At 28.2% G+C, this 16,702-nt stretch overlaps 2 protein-coding genes across 2 annotated transcripts; one reads left to right on the forward strand and one right to left on the reverse strand.

Moving 5' to 3' along the window:
- The first annotated feature begins 1 nt into the window (after window position 1).
- On the forward strand, window positions 2–4,639 carry LOC114123239 (ras GTPase-activating protein 1). Its single transcript, XM_027986142.2, has 2 exons — window positions 2–913; window positions 1,543–4,639. Exons 1-2 carry the CDS (start codon window positions 260–262, stop codon window positions 3,679–3,681), a joined length of 2,793 nt encoding a protein of 930 aa, XP_027841943.1. The 5' UTR covers window positions 2–259; the 3' UTR covers window positions 3,682–4,639.
- Window positions 4,640–6,050: 1,411 nt separating this feature from the next.
- LOC114123209 (DNA (cytosine-5)-methyltransferase 1-like) lies at window positions 6,051–10,857 on the reverse strand. The gene is made up of 2 exons (XM_027986107.2): window positions 10,563–10,857; window positions 6,051–10,497 (listed from the first exon to the last, which is right to left on the reverse strand). The coding sequence occupies exon 2, from the start codon at window positions 10,467–10,469 to the stop codon at window positions 6,768–6,770; it is 3,702 nt and encodes a 1,233-aa protein (XP_027841908.2). The 5' UTR covers window positions 10,470–10,497; window positions 10,563–10,857; the 3' UTR covers window positions 6,051–6,767.
- Between the last annotated feature and the right edge of the window lie 5,845 nt (window positions 10,858–16,702).

Below are 16,702 nucleotides of genomic sequence, written 5' to 3' on the forward strand. Positions count from 1 at the left end.
TATCAGGCACCACTAGAATATTATATTTTCATTTAATCAATTACATTAAAAAATTAATGTTTTCATATTTCATTATTCTTCACTCTTCAGTTCTTAAAGTTCTTTACATCGTCGACCTTAAGTGCGGGAACGGTGGTTTCTGTAAACGCCATTATAACCTTCTTGTCAACTGGATTATTATTAACGGTTGGTGGGTTGAGAAATGAAATGATAGATTAAGCTTTTGAGCCTGTTTACAATTAACTTCATAAAGAAAACTATGGCTGAGTTCATTAGAGGTGGTCCAGGTGTGGTGTTGCGCGATAAGTTACATGCTACACTAAGTCTTAACAGTGAAGACAGCCAGGATATACTCGATCAAGACTTTGATCCATTCATAGAACAAGACGAACTGGACGGTAGGAATAATGTATCGTTATTACAAGCACCACCAGAAAATCATTGGTATCATGGTCGGTTAAGTCGTTATGCAGCAGAAGAACGATTGTGGCAGACATCAGAAATGGGACAAATGGGTAGTTATCTGGTGCGTGAAAGTGATCGTAAACCAGGCTCATATGTACTATCTTATCTGGGACGTACTGGTATCAATCACTTTCGAGTGACGGCTGTATGTGGTGATTTCTACATAGGTGGCCGACAGTTTGATAGTTTATCTGATTTAATTGGCTATTATACAAATTGTTCAGACTTATTAAAAAGAGAAAGACTTGTATATCCAGTAGCGCCTCCTGAACCAGTCAATGATAAAAAACGTGTTGTAGCGATTTTACCTTACACTAAAATGCCAGATACAGATGAACTTACATTTCAAAAAGGTGACATATTCTTTGTACACAATGACATGGGAGATGGATGGCTATGGGTTACTGCTCATAGAACAGGTGAACAAGGAATGATTTTTAGAGACTTAGTAAGTAATATATTAAATTATTATTAATATTTTTTTGTTTATTAGGCTTTATAAAATAATATATAGTAAATTAAATAAAATGAAAGGATAATTTAATTTTTATATACCTATCATATTTGTAAGTAATTATTGTATAATCTGATTTAATTACTTAGTTAAAAATATTTCACAACTATGTAAATGGGTTATAAGTTCTAATTTTTCATGTAAATCTACAGTGATTATTTTTACATATAATTAATTAAATTCAATAAACATTTTAATTTTAGTACAAACTTATTTTTTTAAATATATCCCTACCTAAATAGTTTGTTGATAAAATTAATTACATATAACTTTAATTGTATCTGATGTTACAAAAAAAAATTTCTAATGTGAAAAATTAGATGAAAGAAAAATACAAGGAAAAATACTATGATCAACCTTATTATCTATAAGAAATTATAGATAAATATTGATTTAAATGTATTATGGTTACAAAATTAACATTAAAAAGATGGTATATAATTAATTTACTACAAATATTTGCTTATTAACGGGCTCATTAATTTTAAGTGATATCAATTAGTGTTTGTAAGTAACTAATAAAGTGACCAATAACTATTAAATAATAAAAATTATATTTTCAGGTTGATCATTTAGATGAAAATATAGATCCAAACACAGTTTTTGATTGGTTTCATCCAGGCGTAACAAAAAATGAAGCTGTAGACATGTTAGTCAAATCTGGTCCTGGAAGTTTTTTAGTCAGACCAAGTGATAATTCTCCAGGTGATTATTCATTATTCTTTCATGTCAACAATCAAATTCAAAGGTTTCGAATTGAGAAAAAAGGTGTTCGTTATTTGATGGGTGGTCGTACATTTGAATGTTTAGATGCCGTAATAAATAGATACCGTAAAGAACAGATAGTTGAGGGGCATACTCTTGTGATGCCTGTGTGTCGTAACTCTAATGAGTTGTTGGAATTACCAATTAAACAAAAAGAAGTACAGCAAGCTGAAAAAATATATGCAACGCTAAGAGAATGTCGAGAACAGGTGGGGATCAAAAAAGTAAAAGGAATAAAAATGCAAGGATATATGTTTAAGAAAAGCGACAAGAATAAGAAATGGAAATCATTATACTTTGTCTTATTAATTGATGGAGTTGATACTCATTTATGTTTTTATGATAATCCTAAAAGAACTAAACCTAAAGGTTTGATAGAATTGAGTTGTGCATACTTATATCCAGTACATGAAAGTGTGTTTGATAGACCTAATTGTTTTCAATTAGTTGAAAGAGCTTTACCATGTTTGGCTACCATAACTTATTTATCTGTATCGACACAAGATTTATTTCAAGAATGGCTTTCCTCTTTAAGAATGTATTGTGTTACTCAATTATCAAGAGTTCCTAAAGCACAAAAATTACGCGAATTACGTTGCTTACAACTGCACATTCTAGATGCCCATCGTTTACCATTCAAACTTGTACCAAACCCATTTTGTATAATATCTCTGAATCAAGTAAAAGTAGCCAGAACTCGAGCTAAAAGCGGACCTGATCCTGTATTTGATGAAGAGTTTACTTTGGACGATGTACCTCCTGACGTGTTGACATTCACTGTAAGCATTTACAACAAAGGAAAACGATCTAAGGATACTGAGGTAGCAGAGTTGACTGTAGACTTGAATACATTGAATAATGGAGCTGAAGTTGAAGACTGGTATCCTTTAAGTGGTATAACACCTATTGGAGAATGGGGTTCTCTACGATTGCGTACTAGATATCTACATGATCTCATCATGCCAACCGAAGAATATTCACCAATGCAGCAGCTAATTCTTGATACAGATTTAGAATCTGTACGAGCATTAGCAGATCTATGCCACCAAGATCGTATGCCTTTGGCTACATCTTTAATGGGAATTTTCCGACATGAGAAAAAAGAAGCTGATCTGTTAAGAAGTTTAAATGATGTAGAGATAATGAAAGAAGATGAGACTACCACATTATTTAGGGCTGCATCATTAACTACAACTTTAATGGACCTTTATATGAAATCCGTTTGTTCAGATTTCTTAAAATCCGCAATCCAACAAACTGTGTTTAAATTATTGGAAAGTAAACAATCATGTGAACTTAATCCATGTAAAATGGAATCTCCAGACGATGCTTGTGACAATGCTGAGTTTCTTTTATTAGTATTAGATGAGATCACTCAATCCATATTTATGTCAGCCGATGCTTGTCCTCGTACTTTACGGTATATATGTGGGTGTCTACAGAGGATGGTAATGAATAAGTGGCCGTATGAAAGATTAGTTAGAACCCGGGTAGTTTCTGGTTTCATATTTTTACGACTCCTGTGCCCAGCAATCTTAAACCCTAGACAGTTCAATCTAATTCCAGAACCACCACCACCCATGGCAGCTAGATCTCTAATTATGGTAGCAAAATGTTTACAGAATTTAGCTAATTTGGTAGAGTTTGGAGGCAAAGAGCCTTATATGGAAGTTGTGAATCCGTTTATACTGAAGAACAAAGAAAGGATGATTGTCTTTTTAGACCAGTTATCCAATGTAATTGAGAAACCAGAATCTGAGGGAGAGAAAATCAAAGGCGATCCTGCTCGTAATTTAGGTACCCTGCATCACATTTGTAAAACACATTTAATCGAACTTCAAAATCTTAGTAAAAGTCAACCATCATTGAAAAAGCTGGTCACAGTCACAGAGATGTTAAACAAACATAAACAAAAATATTTGGAAATGATTACTTAAATTCTATATTTATACAAATACAATTGAATGTAATGGACATTTCTAATTGAAAATTCATCCATGACTTACAAAGTTAATTTGCTGAGGCATTTCTCAAAATTTTAGTTAAGTTATTATTATTAATACTTAATAGTTTTTCAAAATTGTAAATCCACAATACTTGTGTTCCAAAGGTATAAGATGAGAGATAATGTTCTTAATAACAAGATAAGTTATCATCTCGTCAAAACAAATAACTATAATATATAAATTTATATTTATTTTAGTTGTTTTATGTTATTTATAATGTTATTTTACTGCTTAATGCTTTTCTCAATGTATCAATGACGGTATACACCAAAATCGACTGGTAAACTTTGACTGAGTTTAATTATTAAAATTAATTATTTCCTTCTTTAAATTCTGTCGATTTCAACGTAGAGTTTCATGGACGTGCCAAAACTTTTTACATAATTTATAGTGATATAAAAACATGTATTATGTGTTAGGTAAAATGATTTTTATTTGATCCATATTAACTTTAATATTTTTCTACATTTTGTATTCATACATTAAAATATCATTAAATATGATGTGTATTGATAATAAAATATTTCCAATGTGTACACTAACAATTTTTTTTTTATCACAATTTTGTTAAATTATTGTATATATTATGATACACAACAAGTATCAAAATATGTAAATTAATATTATATTGTTAAATTAGTGCTAGTTCATGTATTACTGTTGATGTATGTATGGCGCAAAACAGTATAGCTACTATTTGGTTATTTGAAATCTTAGCAATTTATAACACACCTAATAATGTGAAAAGAATTATTTTTTAATATAACAAAATTTGATTTTATGTTTGCTTTATTATAAAAAAAAATCTAAAAGGAAAAAACACTTATAGTAGTTCATATCAAAGTAAATAAATCAAAATGTGTTAAATAAATTTATATTTAATACTACATTTTGTTCTAGTATTCAGTTGTCCTTGGTGTGATATTTATCTTATAATTTAAACCTAATATTGTCATCTTAGAGAAACACATCAACAAAATATTTAAAAAATAATTGGTTAATAATTATTGTATGGAATTCCAATGATAAAAATATTTATGGTTATTTTATTCATATTATCTATGCATTTTTTATATTCATCTTCAACATTAGTTTATAGTATACACATGACACGTCTGTTTCAACTTCATCATCACTATTATGTTATAATATGTTAACACTAGTTCCATTATAATTTTTTTTCAGTTTTTATTAATGGATTTAAATTAATCATATATTAGTAACTTTTACTAATTGAAAATAAAAATAATATTTATATTACATCTACAATTTACTTATAGAACCCATAACTTAACAAATTCAATTATAAAAAAATATGCCCATTGTTGATGAATGACATTTTATGTTTTTAAAATAATAAATAGTCTTACTTAGTAATCAATAATGAATGAAAAATTATTTTTTAAACTATTGTTGTTAGTAATCACTTTTCATCACTTAAAGTCTTTAAATTATATTTACTAACTAGAAACATACACTATATATAATTATATTACTAAAATTACTTCATTAACTTAAATTTACACTTAATATTAATATATCTACCAAAAAAAAAAAAATCTTAAGTATCTACAGACTATAAAATTATCATAGATGTAGATAAAAATATTCATTTCAAAAAACTGTTTTAATAATATATTGCTTCATAATTTAGATACAGAAAAAAAGCCAAGTTGCTAACAATTTTGGTGCATAGATGTTAAGCTTCATAAAAAAGGTAGTTGTAATAGAAGTGTTAAATATGAATTCAATAAAAATTGCTGTATGTGATGAAAAATTATTCTGAGTGAACTTTTTACTAACCGTGGTACCCAATCAATTATTTTAATAATGTAAACAGTTTAACAAAAGTTTTACATTCTAAGCGACAAATTTTTATTATTTTTTTTCTTTATGGATACAAATTTTCTAGTAAAAAAAAATGATCTATTCATCTTAAAGTTTTAAGTAGAAAATTGGATCTTATGTGTAATTTGAAGCAAAAGTAGAAACTTTCTCTGTACATTTAAAAAAATAGGGAAAACCTAGAAAAATAATATTGTTTTATTTAAGTATTTGTTGGGTAACCAATAACCATGATTGGCAAATTATAAGGTATAATCATTACTACTATTCAACTGAATGGTTACCTTCTTTCCCACTTATTGTTTTATTTTTTTTTTTAATTATTTTAAGTTACTAAAAATGTACTTTTTATGATAATGCAAACTAGATAAATTTTGTCAACAGAAACCTACATCAAATTGATAATTAAAATAGCTTTTATACTAATATACATTAACAAAAAAAAAAAAAAAAAATTCATTGTAAAATCAACACATTTATTGTGCCACTTTTAATATTAATCAATTTCTGTATTTTCATTAAAATTTAAGTATATGATAAAAAATAAGAATCAAAAAATACTTGGATAATTATAATACAACTTATAATCAGGATTTTTATCATATTTCAAACTGGAAAGTATAAAAAAAAATAGCAGCCATTTACATAATTGAAAAAAAAACAAAATTGTACAATCAAAATGCTATTTTTTAAGTGTATTGGAATGTATATAGTATAAACAATAATGTATGTTAAAAAAAATATAATAATAATGATAAATAAAATTAAAAATATAACTATAATTGAATAATAAATGTAAGATCTTAATATTAAAAAAAAAAATCTGTGTACTCTAAAACTAGTACAAAACTATATCAGAATTTAAAATCCACAAATAAATAATATTTCTATAATCCATAATGTAAGGATCGCAATAATTGAATTATAATAATTAATAAAAAAAAATCAATGATCATATGCAATAATACTAATAAAAAAAATTAAAATTAACATAAAAACTGCTACACAAAATATTTCTATAATAAAATTTCATATCAAATGATTATATAACCTAACACATTTTACTTATTCTTAATAATAAAAAATTAAAACAAAAGCAGTTACAACATAAGCTAAGATGAGTGTGTTCAAGTATGTATTTAATAATGTATATTTACACAGACTAAAGTTTCTCACAAAAATGGACTGCAAATATACCTAGGTGTTTTTTCAATGGCTTTAATTATTTCATGACCAATAGCTGTACCCATTGGAGGAGGAACTGCATTACCAATCTGTCTATGTTTGTTGAGTATTGGTCCATGAAAAATGAAAGAATCTTTAAAACCTTGTGAACGGGCACACTCTCGTACACTCACCACACGGTGTTGCTCAGGATGAAGTACTCTACCTTGTTTTCCCATTGGCTCAGGATTTGTAATAGTGGTTGAACAAAAACCTGACCATGCTAGACGACCATATAAACCTGCCCAATTATTATGTCTATTGCCGGTATGTGGTAAACACCAAGGGATAATTGTATTGTTTTGACGATCTTGCGGATCACATTTTTCACCACTAGCACATTGGCAAACACCACGCAATTCACCATTTGGACCATAACCATTTTTGATGTCATGGTGAGTATACAAAAGTTTATTGGTAAAACTTCCATCAGGTAATTGTACTTTTATATTGGGTAAATCTCTCCAGTCACTTCCTTCACCTACTGGTATCAATTCCATTCTAGCTTGGACCAAAGGTGACATGTCTTTGCATATATGATCACTCAATATAGATTCTGCATATCGGTTGTCTGGATATCTTAGTAATTTTTGTAAATGAGTAATGGGCTTCGATTTGTAAATGATATCTTCTTCATTTGCTCCATTTGGTATTTTGGGTAAATCAGACCAAGCATCATATACAGTGACAGTTCTCATAGGAGCTGACTCTTCATACTTACAATTAGTTTTGAATTTTTTATCACCAATTTGAATAGTTAAACTTGAACTTCTTCTATTAAAGACATGTATAGGCTCAGGATAAAGAGGCAATGTTTCACCTGGAGCTGCTGCCATAATAATTAACCGTCTTCTAGTTTGAGGTACACCAAAGTTACCAGCTTGTAGAATACCAAATGTACATTGATAGCCCATACGTGTAATACATCTAAGTGTCAATTTAAGAACCATACTTCTTTTAAACGATACAAAATTTCTAACATTTTCCATGACAAAATATTTAGGACGATAGAAATCAATATATGATAAAAATGAAACAATCAGAGAGTTTTTGAACAATGAATATTGACCAGAATTGAATCTATTCATTCCACTAAATCCTTGACAAGGAGGACCTCCACATATGAAGTCAACCTCACCCTTTTGTGGTATGTTTTGATTTTTATCATTTGTCTTTTCTCCAGACATTGCTAATTTCAATAAATGATTACAATCTTCAACAAACACAGTTGACTCTGGATTGTTTAATTTAAATGCTTCTGCAGCCATTTCATCACATTCAATAGCCCAGTTACTTATAACAAGACCACTATCTTCTAATCCTCTAGACAAACCGCCACAACCAGCAAATATATCAAGTCCTCTGAGTGGTTTGATTTTCTTATATGATGGTATATACTGTAATTTATTTTCATCTACATATTGATATTTATAATTTACATAAACCTCTTTACCTGTTAATTTAGCTTCACTAGGAAGTTCATGTTCTGAAGTTATAGTACCAAACATGAAATCATATTTTTTCGTAAAGTAAAATCTATCTGGTCCACCTGAAGACCACAAAAGTGGATTTTGAATATTGGATATAAAAGAAACATAACATTTACCACGTATGTTTTGATATGTAACTCTAAATTCTTCTTCGGACCAGAATAACATATTCATATCTGCATTTTCGGCATGATCTTTTAGTGGAATTTGTTCAGCTCTATACATACGTCTAACGATCATCTTGATATTTTTCCTATCCCAATTAACAAAATAAATTGCCAATATTTCTCCAATTTCAAATGGATCAGGAGTGGTTTCATTTGAACCACGCATTGTATTTTCCAATGATTTGCGATAATACTCTGGATGTTTGGTTTCATCAATAATTGTTTGCTCTGAAATACTTTCATTTTTATTTGTCCCAATATGCTCAAATGGTTCTTCACCAATCATATTTGATCTTGAAGCTGTTTTGAATATTTCAGGTTGTAGGTATACAAAACTACCAACTTTGTACTCTTCACCGTATAATTTAAATTTATAAAAATATGTAATATTTTTTTCTTCTTCAATATACTCATGTAATTCAGGTTCTTTTAATTTTTGTTCTAAGGCAAAATCTTCACAATTACTACAATAACCTTCTCTAAGAACAGTATTAGGTACTAAAGTTTTTGGATACTCAAATCGTCCAAATTCATCATCATATTGAAGTTGAAAAAAAAATGAATTCTTATTTTGGCGATTAACAGGTTCCAAGAGATCTTGTAATTTTGAATTACCGAGTTTAAACCAATTTTTGCTAGGTAGTTTTTGTACAACGTCTATTATTTTGACTACATTTTTAATATCAATGTTTGTACAATTTTTAAGAGAAAATATTTCTTGAGGATCTGCCGTTTCACCCAATACAGTTTCATAACTATGCATAAAGAGTTGAATATGGGCTTTATTTTTATATTTTGTCTTAAAAAAATATTCTATGCGTCCTATTAAAGGTATTGTTGAAGCACTATTTTTGACAACAACAAACATTTTTTCACTTAGTACTTGATCTCTCCACAACACTTGATTTACATTAACACGAACGTCAGATACATCTTTTTTTATTTTGGAATTGCAAACATCATCAAACATAGTTTTTACAAGTTTATTCACGTTTCCTTCATTTTCTTTATCATCAATATCTAATTGAGCTGCAAACATATTTTCAAACACATCTTTTACTAACTCTGTAGTAGTTGCTTTACTAAACTCACGTTTATTAATATCAGTTTTCACACATTGATTTCTTTGCCCTATTCTCCTAGACGGTCCTTTGACAGGTTTCGCAGCCCCCGATAGTTGGGTCAATGTTTCAATACATTGAGTTTCTGCTAAAGGTAAATGATAAGTGTCGTTTGAATCATATTCTAATACTTGATTGAGAACAAATTGAGCATGAGAAATAAGATCTTCTTCAGTAAATTTATTGCCTGTTGCTGGGTTTACAGAGTTTATCACACAATTTAAAATATCTTCGTAAGTTGGATCATCATATTCACTACTTAAAATATTTTTAATTACTTCTCTACTTAAATGTATTTTTTCAGTTACTGATGTCATGTATTTTTTATAATTAGGGTGTGGCTCAATCAACAAATAATCGGCATATTCAGTGTTTATACCTATTAATGCCTGAGTACCACCATCATATGATGATAACCACCATTCTAATATTGGTCCCAAAGTCATAGCAGGTATTCCATCTTCAATACTGGGATTATTGTCATAAATTGGTTTTACATAACCAGTCATATATATCATGACATTTCTTTCCATAACCCCTGAATCTATCGAGCACATGTGTCCATTTTCATCATAAATGCTATAGTTGGTTAAGTTATGTTGTATTACATCATCATTATCGGTGTATATATTAGCCAAAATCTCGTTTGTTAACACAATACACTCTGGTTCGGCGTCTGAAGGTATATATACTTTTTCTGTCTTTGTTCTATTACAAAACTTGCAGCGTACCTTAGTATTGGTGATTTGAATATCTGTTTGAATTCCATCATTGTCAGAAGGGCAATCGTTCTCTTCTTGTGCAATTGATGGTTCTTCTAGTTTGCGTTTAACGCCTTTGGGTTCTTGGTCGCCACTTGTACCGCCTGCCATGTGCTCAACCTTTATGTTATAATCAGACCTAATAGAGCAAAGAAAAATATTTAATACGAGTAATGGTCATGTATTGTAGATAGGTATACTTACCGGTACTAGTTATCGTCCTAAAAACAATAAATAATTATTATTATATTATGCCAGAATTCACACCAGCTGTAACATTAACGACACCAACAAATTAATAGTATGACTGGCAGATAGCAGTTCCGATTTTCTGACGGTCCGTTTTACCACGGTTCCACAAGTGTTAGTTCAACTACAGTACTGCACAGACACATGCACAGTTGACAGTTCAACAGTTGTTGTACTGTCGTCTGTCGATGACTATAATTGACTAACATAAAGTATTTCGATTTCCGGCCTCTGTTCGGAAAAAATGGCGCGAAAATACCATTTGTTATCAACAAAATCCAAAAACTTGATATAATATAATGGTATATATATATATATATTAAAGATATACAGTCACCTTGGAATATAACCTCCAATAGCCTCCATAAGTTTATGACAGTCGTGCATAATATGAAATATGCACGAGCGCAGTCTAGTGCTTACTTCAACAAGCATGGTTTAAAAATCCTACACATTATTATGTTATATAATAATATAATATTAAATATACGATATTATAGTACATACAAATTTACAATAGAAAAATAGTTAAAAAAAAAAATGGTGGATTCTAAAATTTGTTGTATTTATATCTAAGGTTAAAAAATTCAACACAAAGTTTTTCATAAGTTTTCCTTCAAATAGCTGTAGAGAAAACTCGATGCATCAAAAAATGTTTTGAGAGTCTGATTTTAAATTTTTACGAAATCGAATAATGATAAAGATTTATCCTCTAGCGATTTTAAATTTAATACTTGTTATTACCTATTTAAAAAGTATAAGTCGTGGATACTTAAAAATTCCACAGGTTATTTAAATTGGCATTTTCTTAACATAATTTAATTTTCAAAATATTTCACTTTTGCTAAGGTTATTTATAGGCATTTGAAATACTCCTTTTTTTTAAAAAAAATGTTGATAAAATTTTTTTAGATAACACAAAATACTTGAAGATTTAATACAAGGTTCTTAATGAGTTAGACTTATAGTGTTTCACAAATTATAAAAATACATAGTCGTAATTTTTTTTTTTTTATTAGGTTTTGAAGTTAAAATATCAACAAAATTCATCAAACCCATGAATATTTGCAAATAACTAAATTGAGCGTTGGCTAATTAAAAATGTTTATCTTAAGTTTAAATTTTTTCGAAATTAAAAATTCACACGTAAAATAATGACTTACTATCATATAATTTTAAACTTGTTGTAGGTAGTTAGTTAAAAATTACTAATCGTAGAAACTTGAAACATACACCAGTAAGTTGTTTAAATTTGCATTTTCTGTACATGACTTAATTTTGGAGTTTTCAAATCATTAAAATATAAACCACCTTTTTTACCACAAACTGGAAAGTATATCCTAGGCTAACAAATCATCTCCTTTCAGAATCGTTTTTCGTACACAATGTTACTTATTAATAATAATACTAATAATAATAATACTTATTACAATAATAAGTTATTATTGTATTATTTGCATTAAAATTTATCACACTCTTTATAGTGACCTATACTCTATGTCTAAGGTCCACTTGATACCTATTGTACAGCAGAGCGTTACCTACTTGACCACCCTTTTATTTATTTCTACTTTCATTCCCACTGCTCTGTGAAATTATATAAGATAATTGTCCGATTGTAATTTATAAATTATAATAAATGCGCTAACTAAATGTTCCAAATTTTACAAAAATGATTGATTATAATACAATACTAAATAAGGTGATTGGAAACTGGACTGTAATATTGAAAAAATGAATTTTTCTATTTATAATATATTGACGTTCCTCGGTAAAATACATCGATAAGATAAATGTTTAACTACCTATTAAACTAGGTAATATATAATATGTATACCTACATTATAACAAAACATATACGAGTACAATATATAAATCATGTAATAATATTGATTATAGTCTGCAGCTGTAGGTAATCTTATGGTATAGATTAACTATAAAGCGTAAGGTCTACCTTCATAAACTACGCATCATGGACACTTGACAGTGTAGAACTGTAGATGTACAGATATAAAATGCGATAAACAACAGATAGGATACACGGTAAAACCTCCTTATGACGGATAAATTTGGGACCAACTAATTTTTCTGTTTTAAAGGAGTTTCCATTATATTGGGACTAAAATATACAAGGTACATGAGATTATTATTATTTTTTACTGTAATAAAATTTCCGTATTATCCCTATGATATCCGTTATAAGGAAATTTTACTGCTCTACTGCCTACAGTGGATTTCCATTGTATTTTGACTTGTTGTAGGTACTTGATAATCGTTATTTTATATGTATAACTGTATAAGGAATAATAATTAATAGTTATAGTTAAGTACTTAAGTATAATATTATATAATAAAATGAATTAGCTGGTACGTATTTTCAGTATCTTTTTCTTTTTTAATAATAATTCTGTGAATTTAATTATTTGAATTATTTTTTCGTCTTTTTAATTAATGTTCAAGATTTTTTGGTACGATAATTAAAAAATGAGTTCGGAATTTTTATCCTTGAACTTTTCATTTAAGATTCGTGGAGTGTAAGAAACCAGTGGCGTAATTAGGAATTTGATTTGGGGGGAGGAATTATACGTTTTTGTAAATCTGTAACCTATTCCCACCCCACCAGAATACAAAAAAAATAAAAATTTAAATTATAGTTGATTTAAAAATACAAATTTGTATAAAAATATTATATATTTTATAACTTTTATACAAAACTAGATCTAATTTGAAATTTCCTTGGTCTTTTAGAAATATCATCTAATACAATTAATACATATTCAGGATTAACTTTAATGTTTATATGGACCACCAACATACTTAACCCAGTTAACCTATCCTAGTTATTGGATTTAATTATTAATTATTAATCTAATAAGTAATAATCACATTCAAGCAATTAGAAAAAAAATTATTGAGTATAATTTAATTATTCTCACTTTGGTATGATCATGATTATCAATTATAATTTTATCACATGAATTATTATTTATTTTTTTGACAAAATAAGAAGTGTTTTTTCTTTTTTGTTCCATTGTTTGAATAATTATAAAAATATTTCATATTATGTATAATATGTATAACAATTGTATTATTTGTATTACTATTTACAACCTAATGTCTTAGTACCTACTGGCTACTAGTGACAACTGACAATAAACGATTAAATATTTAAATACGAACTCGCCTACGGTTATATTATAAAATATTATCAAAGAATCTAATTCCCATCAGGAAAAAGTATGGTTCATTGTTCAGGGTTCTATTGTGCATTGGCGCGAATGTGTAATGTGTATACTTATCGTTAGTATACTTGTCTATGCTCGGGTGTGTTCACGATAAGTCGATAACAACCAGCACGTCTTATTTTAAGAATCGGAAATACAGGTATACAAACGTTCGGAGTTTCGGACTGTCTGAGTTAACGTAGCCTATAGGTACGTCCTATTCGACGTTCGCATAAGATAATATTATACCTACTTACTGTTTTACTAATTATTATGAATGTAACTTCCTAAAATTTAACATTTTATGCAAAAAAACAGTACTAATAAGTAATAAGTATTCACAGATAATGATGAAACACTAAGAAATCAAGAATATATTTTGAACAGGTATTCAAGACGCATAGGCAAAATTACGGGTCAGGCCATGGCCTGACCTAGTAATACAGGCTGCAGGATACAGGGGCGTCATTTGCGATACGCAGGGTATACATTTGTGTACCTAAAATTCTAAATTGTAATTTTTGGCCCACGAGGCACATGCACACGGCCACATCACAAAAAAATAAAAATTATGATTATATTATTATATTAAAATAATAAATTAATAGGTATGTAAATATTATGATAGTTGAAAATTGATTGATTAATCACGTCTTTATAATCACAATACAATCGTTGTATAATTATTACTAGTAACCACAAATTTTATTGATTTATTTTGTACTTATCTATTGTGTTGCTTTATATTGTTATATTGTATTAAATTTAGATATTTATAGGTTTTTCACTATTTACTGCTTGTATTATGTCATTTTACTTTATTTTAATTGTGTTAATAATTATTATTATAGTATTATACTACTATAATATTAATAATGTCAAATATGTCAAGAAAAAATAAATAGTGGCCTGCTCAATATTTATGCGTACCAAAAAAAAAAGATGAAATGACGCGCCCCTGCCTAGATATAATTGTCATTTCATTACATTAAAAAAAAGGTAAATTATTATTGAATAAAGTTGTAATTAGAATTTTTTTTACGTATCTATTTATTACTTGGCCTATTCTAATAAAACTGTAGTTTCACGGTTTCGCCTGATTCAAGGTAGGTATATTGTATTTTGTAAGTACGTAGGGACGGTAGGGCATATATTTCTAGTTACAATTTTGAAAAGTTAAAATTATAATATAACTAAATTTAATAAAATGCTAAATCATAATAATATACCTACTCTATAACTCTAATATGCTAATATTGACCATTGAAAAAAAACAACGGTTACGGTGTTTCTAATATTATTGTTGACACGATTTAATTCTTTTCCCGATCGCGTGTTGCTTGTATTCGTTGTCTACAAATCAAATTATAGGTTTGTTATTGCTTTCAATAATTAAAATTTAAAAACTTGGCAATTAGCATTCTAAAACTCATAACTCTAACACATGATATTAAAATATGTTGTTATTATACGTGATATTTATTTTAGGATTTTGAGGTTGAGTTTAAAATACTAAAAAATATAAAATATATCCTTTAATATTGGTCGTATCGTTTTAAAATTTTAGAGTTATAACTTATAACGATAACAAAGTGACACCATCAAATTTCTGTTCACAAAAATGTGACATTTCGATTTAAGATTGAGAAATTGCTAAAACAAATTCTCAAGTTAACTTTTTGTTGTTGTTGAAAATACACATTTACAGTACCACTTATCGCTTAAATTATTCAGTTTAAAAACTTTCATAAATTGAGAATTATCTAGGGATGCACCTACGTTAATCTTTGAAGGTTTTATCTAGGTAGGACCAGTAGGCAGTATTAACAGATTTAGGTTTGGCGTTACATTATTGGTTAAATTACATAATTTAATAATAAAAATAACGACATAACATTGATCAATAACACACCTATGATGAATCGCAGGTTAATTTATTACAGATAGGTAGCTCAACGTCAAGTTATATAAAAAAATTTGAATTTATAATTTATATTATCTATATGTCACGAATATGATAAAATATCTAATCTATTTATATACCTAATATAATATATAATTATTGTTTTGGTTACATTTAAAAATTGCATTCGTAATATTAACGATTTTAAACAGGTAATACATTTATAATTATTCATTTTACATAAACTGAAATTGTTTCGATTAAAGAACAATGAACATACATAATTTAGGTAATCAGATTAGAGATTAAATACTAATACCTATTGTTTTTGATGTTTTCCACAATTAGTAATTAATTAGTTATTAATTTAGCATATTAAGTTAAAATTTATGAGATACAGTATCTAAAAATAGGAAATATCGTAAATTCTTTCAAAGCTTCAAACTGGCTAAACATCTAACATCCAGCCACTAGACAGCAACGACGTAAAAATGTAAAATGAGTAACCATTATATAACCATTATATAACCGTAAACCGTTTAACGTCATTAAAAAACGGTTATTTACTAATTTCGAGCGACGGATAAATAAATAATGTATCTAATCCTGGACTAAAGTGAGAAATTCGTATACTCAAAAATCCTACTGGAACTATTAATAATGCCGGATCGTGTTGGTAATTGGTATAGGTATTATTGTATAAAATTTGATTTTTTTTTTATATGGTTAAAATTCAAACTCTAGAGCAATCATGAATCATGAGTCTTGATTATGGTTATCAGCTATAATTTCTTATCGCCAGGCCGAACTGTACCCATCCAACCGTGATATCCTGGCAACACTGAGTCGTGAAGTGAATTAGTATGCTCAACAATTATTTACTATGCACCATGGCTAAATATATATTTAGCCATGCTATGCACTATATATGTATGTACCATGGCTATAGATACTAACTATAGCCATGG

Source organism: Aphis gossypii, chromosome 1 (genome assembly GCF_020184175.1).
Source record: "Aphis gossypii isolate Hap1 chromosome 1, ASM2018417v2, whole genome shotgun sequence".
Classification (NCBI taxonomy): Eukaryota; Metazoa; Arthropoda; class Insecta; order Hemiptera; family Aphididae; genus Aphis; species Aphis gossypii.

What these genes read in the sequence shown, in the direction of transcription:
- LOC114123239 (XM_027986142.2), top strand. Translation starts at nt 260, where the DNA reads ATGGCTGAGTTCATTAGAGGTGGTCCAGGTGTGGTGTTGCGCGATAAG. An exon ending in GAATGATTTTTAGAGACTTA is followed by an intron (nt 914 to 1,542) that starts GTAAGTAATATA and finishes TTATATTTTCAG; the next exon opens with GTTGATCATTTAGATGAAAA.
- LOC114123209 (XM_027986107.2), bottom strand. Translation starts at nt 10,469, where the DNA reads ATGGCAGGCGGTACAAGTGGCGACCAAGAACCCAAAGGCGTTAAACGC.